The sequence below is a fragment of the Drosophila navojoa genome, chromosome 2, assembly GCF_054131105.1.
Source record: "Drosophila navojoa isolate 15081-1374.11 chromosome 2, UAZ_NAV_1.0, whole genome shotgun sequence".
Lineage (NCBI taxonomy): Eukaryota > Metazoa > Arthropoda > Insecta > Diptera > Drosophilidae > Drosophila > Drosophila navojoa.
In genome coordinates this window covers 29,619,252-29,633,491 of record NC_142890.1, presented here as the reverse complement: position 1 = coordinate 29,633,491, position 14,240 = coordinate 29,619,252, and the positions used below count along the sequence as shown (strand labels likewise).

The following is a 14,240-nucleotide window of genomic DNA, read 5'->3' as shown; positions in this document are numbered from 1 at the left end:
ATTCAGAGGGAATTTTGTTATGTCAAAAATATCCCAAGCATACAGGAATGAATATGTCCATATTTAAATGGTTAAGAAAATATAAAGAGTTAAGCTCTGTTTAAAGATCAACTTAACACTCAGATAATCATCATTTGTAATCATGTATGTATGTAAGACAAATGTGAAAATTATCATCTCTGGCATAGCTTTAAATTAAGAATTTTTAGATACTACAATCTTTACAATTTTTTGTTATATTTTCGTATTTCATTTCCCATCAAAATCATTATGTACGTATGTATGTATTGTACATACATATGTATGTACGTAATCAACATCTGAAGACACGTCTTAGCAACAGAATTTTCATAGCTTGTTATCTCATTATTTAAAATCCATTAAACCATTTTAGTTGACCCTTCCGATTTTAATCATCAATCTTTATTCGTCTTGCCCAATAAGAATAATTTTTGTTCTATCAAAGAAAAATAGAGAGACAGAAATAATATATTTATATATTGTACATTATACATTATTTTATTTTATTATGTGGGACACTTTTTTAAAATAAAATGTAGTTATGCAAAAGTGTTTTTTACATTATTTGATTAAAAGTACAGTCCCCAATTGCTTTTCTTATAAACAGAAGCATATACTTATATTCTGAAAAAAAACTTATTAATAATTTAAAATATATTTTAATTATATTTAAGTTAAATGTTTTTATATTTCTTTATTCACAGTGAGACATATGGAAGATGCCTGATACTGGATGGAATCATTCAGTGCACTACCAGAGACGAGTTCTCCTACCAGGAAATGATATCCTTCTTGCCACTTTGCTGTCATTCGAACCCACAAAAGGTTTTGATTGTTGGAGGCGGTGATGGGGGCGTAGCACGCGAAGTGGTAAAGCATCCACTAGTTAAGGAGGTCCACCAAGTGGAAATTGACGACCGTGTTGTCCAGGTTTCTAAGAAGTACTTGCCTTCTATGGCATGTGGATTTGACAGTGAGAAGCTAGTTTTAACTATTGGCGATGGATTTGAGTATATGAAAAATCATAAAAATGAATTTGATGTAATCATAACTGACAGCTCGGACCCAGTTGGACCTGCCGTAAGCTTGTTCCATGAAAGCTATTTCGGATTGTTGAAACAAGCCCTGAAAGAAGGCGGCGTTGTATGCTCTCAAGCGGGCAGCTTTTGGCTAGACTTCGACTATGTCAAGAAAACAATGAAGGGCTGTGCTCTGCACTTTCCAAAAGTGGGCTATGCTGTCACTTCAGTCCCATCTTACCCATGTGGCCATATTGGCTTTATTATAGGCTCCCTGGATGCAAGCCGAAAGCTCGAAAAACCAGCAAAGAGATTTGAGAAATCTGAAAGTGACGCTCTCAATTTGAAGTACTATTCAAGTGATGTCCATGAGGCTGCCTTTACATTGCCTCGATGGGTTGAGAAACACTTTTACGAGTGAATGCTTTTCGAGTGTATGTTGCATAGACCAAATTTGATGAATTAATCACATTCCAATAAATATAAGTTTTAACCAATAATTTGACTGGATATTGATTAACACCACTTTTTCGGATCATTTATATTAAAGAAATGCAACGCCGCAATTGTGATACACCAAGACGAAGAAAATAGCTTCCGAAACCCTACGATATTTATCGTGCTCTTCTTTAAATTTATAAATTGTTAAAAAAATATTTTTATTACACTAAAATAAAAAACTTTACAATTCATGTACAAATTTTATAAATAACAATAAAAATTACCGTTTGGATGACACGTCAGACTTAATCAGCGCTATCACTAAGTAATTAAGCAAAGAGAACCGAATACGAATATAAGTATATACGCCTCGAGAGCCATGCTATGCTTGCTTTCACGCTCTGGACGACAACAATTCATTACAATTTACTGCATTGTATGTGATCAAGGCGATCGGTCGATTTACTTATTTGCTGCCAAGCCAGAAGACATCAAGTAGCATCTTTCGGTAGACAATGACTTTCTTCAACAATGATCTCAAATGGGATGGGTTTCTTAAATATTTCACGAATTGTATTGTACTTTCAACGTAGCAGCTGCTGTTATAGGCAATCCAATGGTAAGAGACTCTAAACTTGTTAACAAAGAAAAATATATTGTTTAAAGTTTAAAACGGGGAACAGAAACTTTACCAATCTATGTAAATAATACCAAAGTCCATATCATTTAAGAAAACGCCAACTTTCGATGATTGTTCTAAAACATCTTTTAGAGTCAATCACATAGCCTAATGAAAATTAATACATACAAAATTGTTGAAATTTTGATTTTATTTAATTGTTGATTTGTTTCAAAATGTGATTTTATTTTTAACTTGTAAAATGTGTTCGTTAATTTTTTTAGTGTAATCGTTTATTACAAATATAGAAATAGCTTTTATTCGGATGATTCATCGTCAAGTCCAGAATATTTGTTGGAAGACTGCAAAATCTGAAAGTGTATTAAAAATTACAATATTATCATATTTAATATCAAGTAATGCATAACAAGGTTAATTCTATATATAGAGGATTGACTTGCCGACCTATTGGTGCTCAACTAGAATGGCTCAGAAACTGAAATTTTGATAACAGCTGTCTTCGATGAAGAACTAATACATAGTTATTTAATTGCACATTAATAATAATAATAATAAACATGGATTCATATATTTTAGGAAAATAAACAGCTTATATGATAATAATCACATCACATTGATAAACTAAGAAGATAGATTTAGTCGAGACTGCTCGATATTTTAAAAATTATTCATTGTCGATTCGACACGTTCAAACATAGGGACAGGCGGACGGACAGACAAACGTACAGGGCTAAATCGACTCAGCTCGTCGCCCTGATCAAGAATATACATATTTTGTGGGGTGCGATGATTCCTTCTGCCTGTTACATACCTTTCACAAAACCATTTCTTCCCTGATTTCCCCATTTTCAATGGGTTCAGGGTATAAATATGTGATATTTTCAAATATAGAACTAAATTCTTAAAGTTGATTTAAGTTTCTCGATGAAAATGAATACATTTTTGGACCATCTAAATAAAATGTTTTTGATATATATTTTTATGAAATTCATACTTACAGGTTCACCCTGCTGTGGTGTATTCCTGGCCTGAACACGAGGTTCTCGCTTATTTTTGTTTTCCTCCTTGATTCTTCCTTCGTGGTTCTGATTATTTTTTGCCTTCGTATTCTCAGATCTTAAAATCAAGCATATTTCAAAATTAGTGTTGTTTATTTATAATTATTAAATCAGCTATACTAAGCATAGGTCAACAACACGTTTATTTACAAATATAGAAGAAAAGATAGCGTATAACTTAAAACGTAAAAAGTAAATTAAAGAAACGAGTTTAATTCTTTTTCTGTGATTTTCCATTTATATATATTCTTTTAAAAAATCAATAGTGCTCTAGGCGGGAGTGGTCAACTAAGAGAATGGCTTTTGGTAGAATGGGGGTGGTAGCAATATTGTCCTATGAATAATTAATATGGGCACATTAATTATTACTTCTAAAAAATTACATACGAGCTTGATTCAAATGTGTAAAGTATTGTAGGATTTATAGCTGACATAATTAAAAGAAAACAAGTAAGACTCTAGACGAGACTGCTCGACTAGGAGATATCTTCAACCCTGCAATCTGATATTCTAATCACTTTTCACTTCTTTTAGACACACATACACACGCACGTATTAGAACGCGCTCTGCTAACTGCGCGTAGAAAATATGATTAAATAACTAGCCTTCGATAAAGTTTTTAATCCATAATAAAACATCGGGAAAAGTTATCGATTTTTAGAGAAAAACTCGATATGTGCGTGATATATACGGACCTAGGAAAAAAATGTCAATTTCTCTAGGTCCTATATCTTCAGAGATATACGCGTTCATACATACGCACGGACGGACATGGCTATATCGACTCAGCTCGTCGCCCTGATCAAGAATATATATACTTTGTGTCTGGGTCTGTCACGCCTTCTTCTGCCTACTTTTAACAAAACCATTATACACATTTTCAATGGGAAATCAGGGTATAAAAACAAGTTTTGCACTGACGGAACTTAATTTGTTGCAGAGAGCAAGTTTTAGTCTTGAAATTTACTATTTTACCTAATATTAAAAGAAATGTGAATGTATTTGTATATATGTATATACGTAACTGTTAGTAAACTGTGTCAACGGAATTTTTTTACTTGCTTATGTAATATTTAGTTTAATTTACAAATCTACAAAATTTTACCTCTCATTTCGGTCCCGCTGTTTATTGAATTTGTTGTAATCTGGATCATCGCGTCGTCGTTCACCTTTAATAGTAAATGATTATATACGATTTATTATCAAGGATTTACAGACAGATTCTTCCACTGACAACTAACCTTGACTAGCTTTGGTATCATCACTAACTTCCTGGGTGCGGCGCCAGCTTATAGTTCCAGCATTAGCATTTTCACTATCGTTCTTATCAAGTTGGACTTCCGACAACTTTTCACTTATAACTCCTTCGTCATGGCGCACCTTCTCTTGTCGTCGAGCTTCTGCTAAACGCTCTTCAATTTCTAGTTCTCTTGTAGCGGTATCTACCGGTTTGGCCGAACCAAACACATTCACCGAAGGTGTTCCACTTGGTTTGTTATTGACTTTTGTATCAATTTCGTTGACTGGCTCATCATCTGGTTTAGTTACTATCTCTGGCATTGGTAGTGTTCGAGGCTTTAAATTTAGTTTTGGCCTTTCCTCAGAACTGGCAGTATCGTCTCGCACATTCATATCACTCCTAGGGCGATATTTATCGGATGGTTGGTCGCGGTCCCTTCGCGGAGGCGAAAAGTCTGTGGACGGCTGCCGGGAGTTTGTACGCCATGAACCAGGAGTATTATTTTCTTCCCTTTCTGTAATTGGTTTCCGATCACGATTAAAGCTGCGATCGTAATTGCCAGAGTAACCTCCATAGCTGCTTCCATTATTTTGACTATCCCGTCTCCAATTTCCAGAATCACGGTTTTCACTTGAATTTCCAAACCCTTCAAAGCGACGATTGCCTTTCTGGCGATTTTGTTGATCGTTTTCATTAGACAATTCAATTCGAATGCGGCGACCTTTGATTGAGGGATCCGGCAAACTTAGCACGTTTATTAAGTCCTCCCTACTTTCCAATTCAACATAGCCGAATCCTCTTGACCGACCAGTTTCACCGTCTTCCCGTGGCAGCCTTAATGAAGCGAGATTAATGTTCCCAAAAAAATCGTATATGTCGTCCTCACTGGCATCAAATGGTAAATTATTAATATAAGCTATAAAGGGTGGCTTATGGGGGATAGAGTCATCATCAAATATTCTATTTGCTCTAGGCGCGGTTGGTAGCTGATAAACTAAAGGTAAGGTGTGACTTCCATCATCACTTTCATCACCATCCAAATTTCGAACTTTCTTTGAAACTTGTGTTGTTCCTGCGGGTGCATCTCCATTGGAAAGAAACGATTGCAACGAAATAACAGTTCCTTTATTCTTCTTCCCCTTTTTGCCTGAAAATAAAGAAGTGAATAAACATATTTATACATATGTTCTTTAAGATTTCCATCAACTTATTACACTTATACACTGCACTTCCGCGATATTAATACAATAATTCTCTTTTCCTAAAGATACGCGAGTAAATATATATCCCACATACATACATACATAACTACGATGAATAGCGCTTGCAGTATGTACGTTTTTACATATGTATATATGGGACCAACATACACGCATTCATGTGAAATGTACATTACGTGTCAAACGAGCAGCCACGAGGGGAGAAATTTCCATTGAATATGGTTCTTTGTTTTAGCGCACATTTATTAAAATATATTTATTATATCAAATGATTCTAATATAAATTAAATATAAATTTAAATCAAACCTGCAGAAGCCATCTTGATGAAAAATCCAAACAAATTTAAATTTTGAAGAGAAGTTATGTGTAGCTATCTACAGACACATATCAATGCTTAATATAGTTATCGATTTTAGAAAATCGTCTCTCACATGGCAATGAAATCAGATCTAAACTGTTTCCACTGCATGCATTTGTAGTAGATGCTGTAACTCTTTTACACAGCTAACAACCAAATCAGATATAAAATAAAGGATACAAATACCTATCATATTCAATAAAAATGTATATGATAGCGTGGTTAATACATTGAAAGTATGTGTTGGCAAAGTATTGTAAATTACACAATGCAAAAGTTTAATACTGATATCAAAACGCAAAAGTATTTTGGTGAAACTTGTTAACAAAAATATATAATTAACAATTTTTGCATTTTTGTAGTTATGTAAAATCTTAGGCACTATCCATCTCATTATGTTTATTTAAAATATTTAAATATATAGACATGGCTTTTTAAATGTAAGACATATCTCATAATATGACTTAGTAGATCCCAAAATATAGATTTGATCAGTAAAAAAGTCTATTAAAACCTATTAGTTTGTATGTGTACCCACTTTTAACATTTTTTGCATTTCAATGAAAAAGACTATTTTAAAAAGTTTTTCATGAAATAAACATTCAGTTGCAAAAATAACCAATAAGTGGGAGGGTAGAGAGTTCGGTATGAACGATAGAACGATAAGAGATACACGAAAGGCATAAAGCCGAACTATTTTTTCATTATTCCTCTGTTCGCAAGATTCAATAACAGAGAAAACCACTGACCAAACAACACGTAGACGAGGCATGTAGAGCAAACTTTTTCAACGCTGAAATATGCATACGAAACAAGCCAGTTTCGCTCGGTTGAGTCTTTATAGGCTCGGGTAGTAAAAATAAGTGAACTTGTTCTCGCTTGAGGTACCAGTGTTTGCTATATATACCCTGAATCCATAGAATCAGCGTAGAATGTGAATCAGCATTTGTGAAAACGTATGTAACAGACAGAAGGAAGCATCGTGATCAGGGCGATGAGCTAGGTAGATATAGCCTTGTCCGTAGGTCCGAAGGTCTGTCCGAATATATAAGAGCTACAGAGAAACTTTTGTGTATACCATACGAGAATTGATTTCGATTTTTCATCGTAATTTGAGCATTATTGGACCTGGATTCAGATTTTCTGTGTAGTAACATACATTTGATGGCTACACAGCCTTTGTAATTTATAGATTTTTGATACGATGCCCCATTACGATTACCCCCAATATGTAAGAAACGTATTTGAAGTATTAGAAACTTGTGCTTTGGAATGTACACACATTTGAGCATTATGATGTTAACGTTCTAAAAAGTTTCATGACGATAAACCCACTACCATTGAGGTTATTCAACAAACAAACGCAGTCGCTGCAAACTGCGCAGTTAGCAGAGCGCGTGCTTTGGCGTGCGTGTGGATGCATGTTTAAGTATGTGTTCCCGGTTAAGGATATCTCCAATTCGAGCAGTCTGGACTAGAGCACTCTTTTTTTTTTTTTTTTTTTGGTTATTCTATCTCTTTCAATGCTGAGTGAGACTCACAAAAATTGAAATTTCTTCGAGATGATCCCATTTATTTTCTTCTGAGGGAAAAGTATAAAGAAATCGTAAAAGGGCTTACCATGTTCATGAAAAATAAAAATATAAATAAATAATTATTTATATTATTATTAAATTATTTTGTTGATTATTTCTGGGAAGGTATGGAAAAAGTTTGCTCTACATGTCTTATCTATTGTTATTAAATTTCAGTAATCAAATAATGTTTGCTAAGTCTTTCAAAAAAGCAGGTGGTTGACAAAGGATACTGGCATATTATCGATTTCTGTTAATAATTATTATTATTTTAGTATCTGGCAGAGCAAGTTCCGATCCAGACACTTAATCATTGTATTAAATCAATGCATTATCCAGGAAAATATTTCTTCACGATGCCTAATCGATTAAAGGAGGCAGCCCCAACTGAGGCATGTGATGGACTTATAACAAAACTAAGGAATACTGAAGATACAGATTTATATATTTAGATATTCTTAGATGATTGATTTTGATATCTATGTTTTTATTTATAATGGCTCTGTTTTATATAAATATCTTTGAAAATACACTACCTGTTCATCGTATATATAAAAAAAAAATTAGCACCATACTAGGCACATGAATTTTACGTCGATAAATTAGGCTGACTATCGAATAAAAGTGAGTTATTTTACAACACTTTTGATACGTAGAGAAATATGATTGGTCCACATGTATCCAATAAAAACGTTCCAGCGATTTTACGAATTAACTGTATTTGTCTCTCTCCTACGTTTTCCAATTGCTATCTGAATAACCATCTACATAGCCGGGCCGGCGTTTGTGAGCAAATATACAGATTGCTTCAGTCAGTAGAACAAGTTTGTTTCGGGAGTTTGGTGAAGTAACACGCGTTCATCATGTACTTTAAGGCAATTATTGCATTATTTACAATAGGATTTGTAAATTGCGAAGTATTTTTCGAAGAAAAATTCGAAAATGGTAAGCTTGTAAAATAAATCATAATAAAATAATTGTGGTTAAAGTTAGTTTGGTATATGTCTGTATATTCTGCAGAAAATTGGAAAGACGAATGGGTCTACAGTAAACATCCTGGCAAAGAGTTCGGCAAATTTATTCACTCAGCAGGTTCATTCTTTAACGATGCTGAAGCAGATAAAGGTAAGTCAACGGTTTATACTTATTTTCATATATGTACATATACATTTACACATACATACATATGTGCCTGAAGTTCATATGAGTGTATATATGTAGTTGTGTGTGTGTGTGTGTGTGTGTGCGAGTACTTCTTAAGCATGATGTGTATGTAAACATATTAGCAACAATTAATGAATACAATTCACATTTCCTACAGGCATTCAAACATCACAGGACGCTCGATTCTATGCCTTGTCCAGAAAGTTCGACGCTTTCTCAAATAAAGATAAACCATTAGTAATTCAGTTCTCTGTCAAGCACGAGCAGAACATCGATTGTGGAGGCGGCTATGTGAAGCTGTTCGACTGCTCCCTGGACCAGACTGATATGCATGGCGAGTCGCCCTACGAGATTATGTTCGGACCCGATATCTGTGGGCCCGGTACCAAGAAAGTGCATGTCATTCTTAGCTATAAGGGCAAAAATCATTTGATCAACAAGGATATCAGATGCAAAGATGACGTTTACACCCATTTCTACACTCTAATTATTAAGCCCGACAACACTTATGAGGTGCTGATCGACAATGAGAAGGTGGAGTCTGGAAACCTTGAAGATGACTGGGACTTCTTAGCGCCCAAAAAGATTAAGGATCCTAACGCAAGCAAGCCAGAAAACTGGGACGATAGGGTAAGATTTGATAAAACATAATCATTATTTGTTTCTTGAGCACCACAAATATGTAGTCCATGCTTATCAAATTAGTTTAATATTGATTATTGGCTTTTTTTCGGTTTTTTTTTTTTTTAAGTGACGTGTTATCAGTGCTCGAAATATTTAATTGTCTACTAGTGAATTATGAGCTCTGAGTCATTTAAGTATCCAAGACTCATGTGTTGATACATAGACCCCCATATGAACATAAACTGATTATATATGTACATATACACAAATATCTGTACTATATATAGTCAAAGTGCAAAATCAGAACATTTTTCAATTGGTTCAGGTCGTAAAATGGGAAAATAAATTGAGTTGAAAGTTTTATCAAGTTGTATAAATGTAATTAGCGGAAAGTTCTTTCATATAATATTTATTTGAAAAAAAGGAAATATATATTAAAATATAAATTATTTTAATGAATTGGATATTTAACATTTGCTAACATTAAAATAAAAATTAATTTGTGTATATGCTCAACAGGCAACCATTCCTGACCCAGACGATAAGAAGCCTGAAGATTGGGACAAGCCACAGCACATTCCTGATCCCGATGCCACCAAGCCTGAGGATTGGGACGATGAAATGGATGGCGAATGGGAGCCCCCAATGGTAGACAATCCTGAATATAAGGGCGAATGGCAGCCTAAGCAATTGGACAATCCCAACTATAAGGGCGCATGGGAGCATCCAGAAATCGACAATCCTGAATATAGTCCAGACGATAAGCTCTATCTGCGCAATGAGATCTGCACATTGGGCTTCGATTTGTGGCAAGTTAAGTCTGGCACGATATTCGACAATGTCCTCATCACTGATGACATCGAACTGGCAGCCAAGACAGCAGCTGGCGTTAAGGACACGCAAGCTGGCGAGAAGAAAATGAAGGAGCTGCAGGATGAAGTTCAGAGGAAGAAGGATGAAGAGGAGTCGAAAAAGAACGCAGACAATCAGGATGAGGACGATGACGACGATGATGAGGAAAATGCCGACGCGAAGTCCGATTCAGAGGAAAATGGCCATGATGAATTGTAATTAACATCTCAAAGCAGGCGCGAGCGTGGTCCGAATTAAAGTTGCTTGGCGAGTGGTTGCAAGCACCTTTTATTATTTATGTAGAATTAAAATTTTGCAAGACTTATAATATAATTTAAAATAAAGGATTTGCATATTAGTCTTCAATAAATATGTCAGGAAAAACAAATCCTCAAATAGCGCTCTCATCCTTATATAAAAAATGTATTATATTTTCAAATTCATTAAAAACGGGCGTGTTTACAAACTATTGATAAGAAACCGAGGAATTCACATACGCTGAGACACCCACTTAATACTAATTGCAATCGTTGGGTAATGATAAGGGAGCCAATTAAGCAAAAATATTAAAGACATTACTAACGTGCATGTCCCCAGTTCGTTAGATATCGTCAAGTAATATTGGTTGACACTCTTAAGTAAAAATCGGTTTTATACGTACGGACATAATATTGAATACTTTGGTGAGCAAGGCTTTGGAAATGTGAAGAAATGGCATTGAAACAATGCTCACGTTTATGAAATTAGCTTGTACTTTTACAAAATACAATTACGATTATTTTATTTATTTCAACTTAAGGATTTCAGCATTGAAGCTCTTCAATGAAGAGTTTTCATGATTCCATGATTTTTTTTTTCAAATTTTAAATGTTTGATGTATCGTGCCTATCGCTTCATATTGCCACTTTTGAGTTCAAGCACTGGTTCAAATTAATCCAGATACATATCACTAACCAGAGGGCACAGAGAGCAAAGAGCATCGAGAGAGAGAGAGCAAGGGAAACATTGAGCGTAGAGGCATCTTTTGTTCAACCAACGACCATTTCGGTCGAGCGCACAAAGCGAAATGATTGTGCTCTCGCATATTTTTGTAGTCCGACCCCTAAAAGTGATGAGCCGAGCAAATACGAAGTTGACTGGGAGATTACCCTCGAAAATAAGTGTGCAAAACACTTTACACTACGTGTCCGGTCTATGTGCTCTCTGGTTAGTGTACATATTTAACGGAACGGTAGAATTGGACAGAGTCGATAATCTCAGTTTAATTATTCAATAATAAAATAGAATATTCAATTTTTAAAATTTATTATTGATTAATTTATACTGATTAAATTCAAAATTAATTAATAACTTATTGATTCAGCCTACAAATGACTCGGTATATAAAGGTTTCACATATTTCTGTCAACTGTTGTTCGATTCCACTGTTTCATAACAGTATTTGTCTTATATGTTAATGTGAATGTCGACTCCCATTTTCAAAGCAACTCTGGTAGGGAGTCTTACTGTCAACTTGTCATACTTCCGCCTTTTGGATTTTGGTCGGCTTTAAAGGTGGGTGTCAATTTCTACTGTGATAAATATAATTGGTTTTTGAAACCATCACTTGAGTTATTATTAATATTATTGTTTTTCTGTTTAACAGGTAAATTCAGCTATTGGTTAAAGATTAAATTTATGGTCAATTTGAAAATGATGATATTTCCATGCACCACTCTTTATGCCGTTTTGCGCAAAGGAAGATTATGGATAGCTGAAAATCTGTAGATCTTAACAGCGAATATTTAATATATTACATATAATTGAAATAGACTTTTGTCTGTTTAAGGTTCACGGAACAACCAAACAACAATCATTTTAATAGACCAATGATGTGACACGTTATTATGTATACTAATAACAAATTCCGTTTGTTACTAGGTCTATCAATCTTTGGACATGGGTGCCTACCGGTATATGCAAGAGTTGTATAGGAAGAAGCAGAGTGATGTTATGCGTTACCTGCTTCGCATCCGCGTGTGGCAGTATCGTCAATTGACGAAATTGCACCGCTCGCCGCGACCAACCCGTCCCGACAAGGCACGTCGTCTGGGATACCGCGCAAAGCAAGGTTTTGTTATTTATAGAATTCGTGTGCGCCGTGGCGGCCGCAAGCGCCCAGTGCCCAAGGGCTGCACCTATGGCAAGCCCAAGAGCCATGGTGTCAACCAACTGAAGCCTTACCGTGGACTCCAGTCTATTGCTGAAGTAAGTATATATTCGCATATTTTAGAGAAATTGATTTTTCATGATGATAATCACTTGCTTCGTGATAAATAATGATTTTCGAACTTCCTTAGATGTCTGACTTTATTACTTAAGTGCAATTTATCTAAATTTTGAACATTATGTTAACAAAATTCCATTAATATTATTTCCAGGAACGTGTTGGAAGGAGACTTGGTGGTCTGCGCGTTTTGAATTCTTACTGGGTGGCACAGGACGCGTCATACAAATATTTCGAGGTCATTTTGGTGGACATCCATCACAATGCCATTTGCCGTGACCCTAAGGTCAACTGGATCTGCAAGCACGTTCACAAGCACCGTGAACTCCGTGGCCTGACTTCAGCTGGCAAGAGCTCTCGCGGCATCGGCAAGGGCTACAGATACTCGCAAACCATTGGAGGATCACGTCGTGCTGCCTGGAAGCGCAAGAATCGCGAGCATATGCATAGGAAGCGTTAAATACACTTATTTTCCAGCCAAAATTGAAATACATATTAAAAATGGTGTATACATTAATTTTTGTATCATTCTTCCAACGGACGCGTTTCATTACAGCAAAAAGCTCTTAAAATATTGAATGATGTTGATCTCGTTATTATTCGTAAAATTCGCAGAGTACTTTACTCGTTTATATTCGAGCTGTAGAGTTGTATCAACCGCAATTGCAATACGCAAGCAAATATATGTCTTATAAAACATGCAAAATATTCTAAGCAAATTTTGTATTATTATATTTATATTAGTAAAATACATAAGAGCGTAAGTTTTCCATCCGGCAAATGGTATTCTTCATTCAATAATATAATGATCATTGCGATCTCTGCCATGTGAAATAATTCAATATATACAAATTTTATATTGATTTCGCTTTCGTTTAGAGTAATATATGAAAAAGATATCAATTTGTATACCAGACGAAGAGTCATAGTCAGCACTAACTACGAAAGAGAGTACTTGCTTCAAATTTATATATGTATATATTTTATATTAAAAATATGTTGGGACTGCATTGAAATACTTCAAGTGATACATAAGGGTTAATATATTAGGCCAATATCGATATGTAAATATCGATACATGTTTCAATATTTATTGCCGGTTGTTTTGATGTATCTCACATCTCTATTTCGTTGGCCACAATGCAAGTTTTTTCTTAATTTATTTTGTTAATACACGATTAACTAATTGTAGTGATATCAATTAAAAAGATTAAAATACCCTAAATAAATATGGGGAGAAGAAAATCTAAGAGAAAACCCCCACCTAAACGCAAGAACATCGAGCCACTGGATCAACAGTTTAATTGTCCATTTTGTAATCACGAAAAGTCATGCGAAGTAAAAATGTAATTTGTACGTATATTTTAAAATTTGTTCTTTTAATTAATGCACCTAATGCACTTTTACAGGGACAAAGGCCGGAATACCGCTAAAATAACATGTCGCGTTTGTCTAGAGGACTTTCAAACTGGAATTAACTTTTTGTCCGAACCTATCGACGTATATAATGATTGGGTTGATGCATGCGAAACTGCTAATTGAACCTAGTATATATTTTATAAATATGGTTTTACTTTTACAAATTCATTTTCATACTTAAATCGACTATGTTCTTTCATTGTATTGCCTTTTGTTTTAGTTCTGTGTAAGACATAAATTTATACATATATTTGATGTCATGTACAGTAAAAGATTCGATATAATAGAATTGTAAGCACAAAATTGAATAAAATTGTAATAAATCTCTAATTATTATTGAAA

General features: G+C 34.7%; 5 protein-coding genes and 1 non-coding gene across 6 annotated transcripts in view; 5 read left to right on the top strand and 1 right to left on the bottom strand.

Moving 5' to 3' along the window:
• SpdS (Spermidine Synthase) overlaps window positions 1–1,790 on the top strand; it is a 2,206-nt gene extending 416 nt beyond the window's left edge. Inside the window, exon 2 of the mRNA XM_018112766.3 lies at window positions 726–1,790. Coding sequence (XP_017968255.1) covers window positions 726–1,461 — 736 coding nt within the window. The 3' untranslated portion in view covers window positions 1,462–1,790. The remainder of the gene's footprint in view (window positions 1–725) is intronic.
• LOC108659806 (transcription elongation factor 1 homolog) overlaps window positions 1–14,240 on the top strand; it is a 27,863-nt gene extending 13,623 nt beyond the window's left edge. The window contains exons 2-3 of the mRNA XM_018112911.3: window positions 13,672–13,825; window positions 13,889–14,240. Coding sequence (XP_017968400.1) covers window positions 13,710–13,825; window positions 13,889–14,021 — 249 coding nt within the window. The 5' untranslated portion in view covers window positions 13,672–13,709 and the 3' untranslated portion in view covers window positions 14,022–14,240. The remainder of the gene's footprint in view (window positions 1–13,671; window positions 13,826–13,888) is intronic.
• On the bottom strand, window positions 2,294–6,091 carry eIF4B (eukaryotic translation initiation factor 4B). Its single transcript, XM_018112763.3, has 5 exons — window positions 5,948–6,091; window positions 4,422–5,567; window positions 4,286–4,349; window positions 3,120–3,237; window positions 2,294–2,471 (listed from the first exon to the last, which is right to left on the bottom strand). The coding sequence occupies exons 1-5, from the start codon at window positions 5,958–5,960 to the stop codon at window positions 2,418–2,420; spliced, it is 1,395 nt and encodes a 464-aa protein (XP_017968252.2). The 5' UTR covers window positions 5,961–6,091; the 3' UTR covers window positions 2,294–2,417.
• Calr (calreticulin) lies at window positions 8,241–10,609 on the top strand. The gene is made up of 4 exons (XM_018112908.3): window positions 8,241–8,518; window positions 8,594–8,698; window positions 8,895–9,367; window positions 9,881–10,609. The coding sequence occupies exons 1-4, from the start codon at window positions 8,437–8,439 to the stop codon at window positions 10,430–10,432; spliced, it is 1,212 nt and encodes a 403-aa protein (XP_017968397.1). The 5' UTR covers window positions 8,241–8,436; the 3' UTR covers window positions 10,433–10,609.
• RpL15 (ribosomal protein L15) lies at window positions 11,618–12,996 on the top strand. The gene is made up of 3 exons (XM_018112909.3): window positions 11,618–11,767; window positions 12,134–12,460; window positions 12,634–12,996. The coding sequence occupies exons 2-3, from the start codon at window positions 12,152–12,154 to the stop codon at window positions 12,937–12,939; spliced, it is 615 nt and encodes a 204-aa protein (XP_017968398.1). The 5' UTR covers window positions 11,618–11,767; window positions 12,134–12,151; the 3' UTR covers window positions 12,940–12,996.
• On the top strand, window positions 11,897–11,976 carry LOC115562839 (small nucleolar RNA Me18S-Gm1358). The gene has a single exon (XR_003980243.1). It is a non-coding gene; the product is annotated as a small nucleolar RNA Me18S-Gm1358 (small nucleolar RNA).

What these genes read in the sequence shown, in the direction of transcription:
- eIF4B (XM_018112763.3), bottom strand. An exon ending in TGATACCAAAGCTAGTCAAG is followed by an intron (nt 4,350 to 4,421) that starts GTTAGTTGTCAG and finishes TTACTATTAAAG; the next exon opens with GTGAACGACGACGCGATGAT. An exon ending in CACCACAGCAGGGTGAACCT is followed by an intron (nt 2,472 to 3,119) that starts GTAAGTATGAAT and finishes ATACACTTTCAG; the next exon opens with ATTTTGCAGTCTTCCAACAA.
- Calr (XM_018112908.3), top strand. Translation starts at nt 8,437, where the DNA reads ATGTACTTTAAGGCAATTATTGCATTATTTACAATAGGATTTGTAAAT. An exon ending in CGATGCTGAAGCAGATAAAG is followed by an intron (nt 8,699 to 8,894) that starts GTAAGTCAACGG and finishes CATTTCCTACAG; the next exon opens with GCATTCAAACATCACAGGAC. An exon ending in CAGAAAACTGGGACGATAGG is followed by an intron (nt 9,368 to 9,880) that starts GTAAGATTTGAT and finishes TATGCTCAACAG; the next exon opens with GCAACCATTCCTGACCCAGA.
- RpL15 (XM_018112909.3), top strand. Translation starts at nt 12,152, where the DNA reads ATGGGTGCCTACCGGTATATGCAAGAGTTGTATAGGAAGAAGCAGAGT. An exon ending in GACTCCAGTCTATTGCTGAA is followed by an intron (nt 12,461 to 12,633) that starts GTAAGTATATAT and finishes TATTATTTCCAG; the next exon opens with GAACGTGTTGGAAGGAGACT.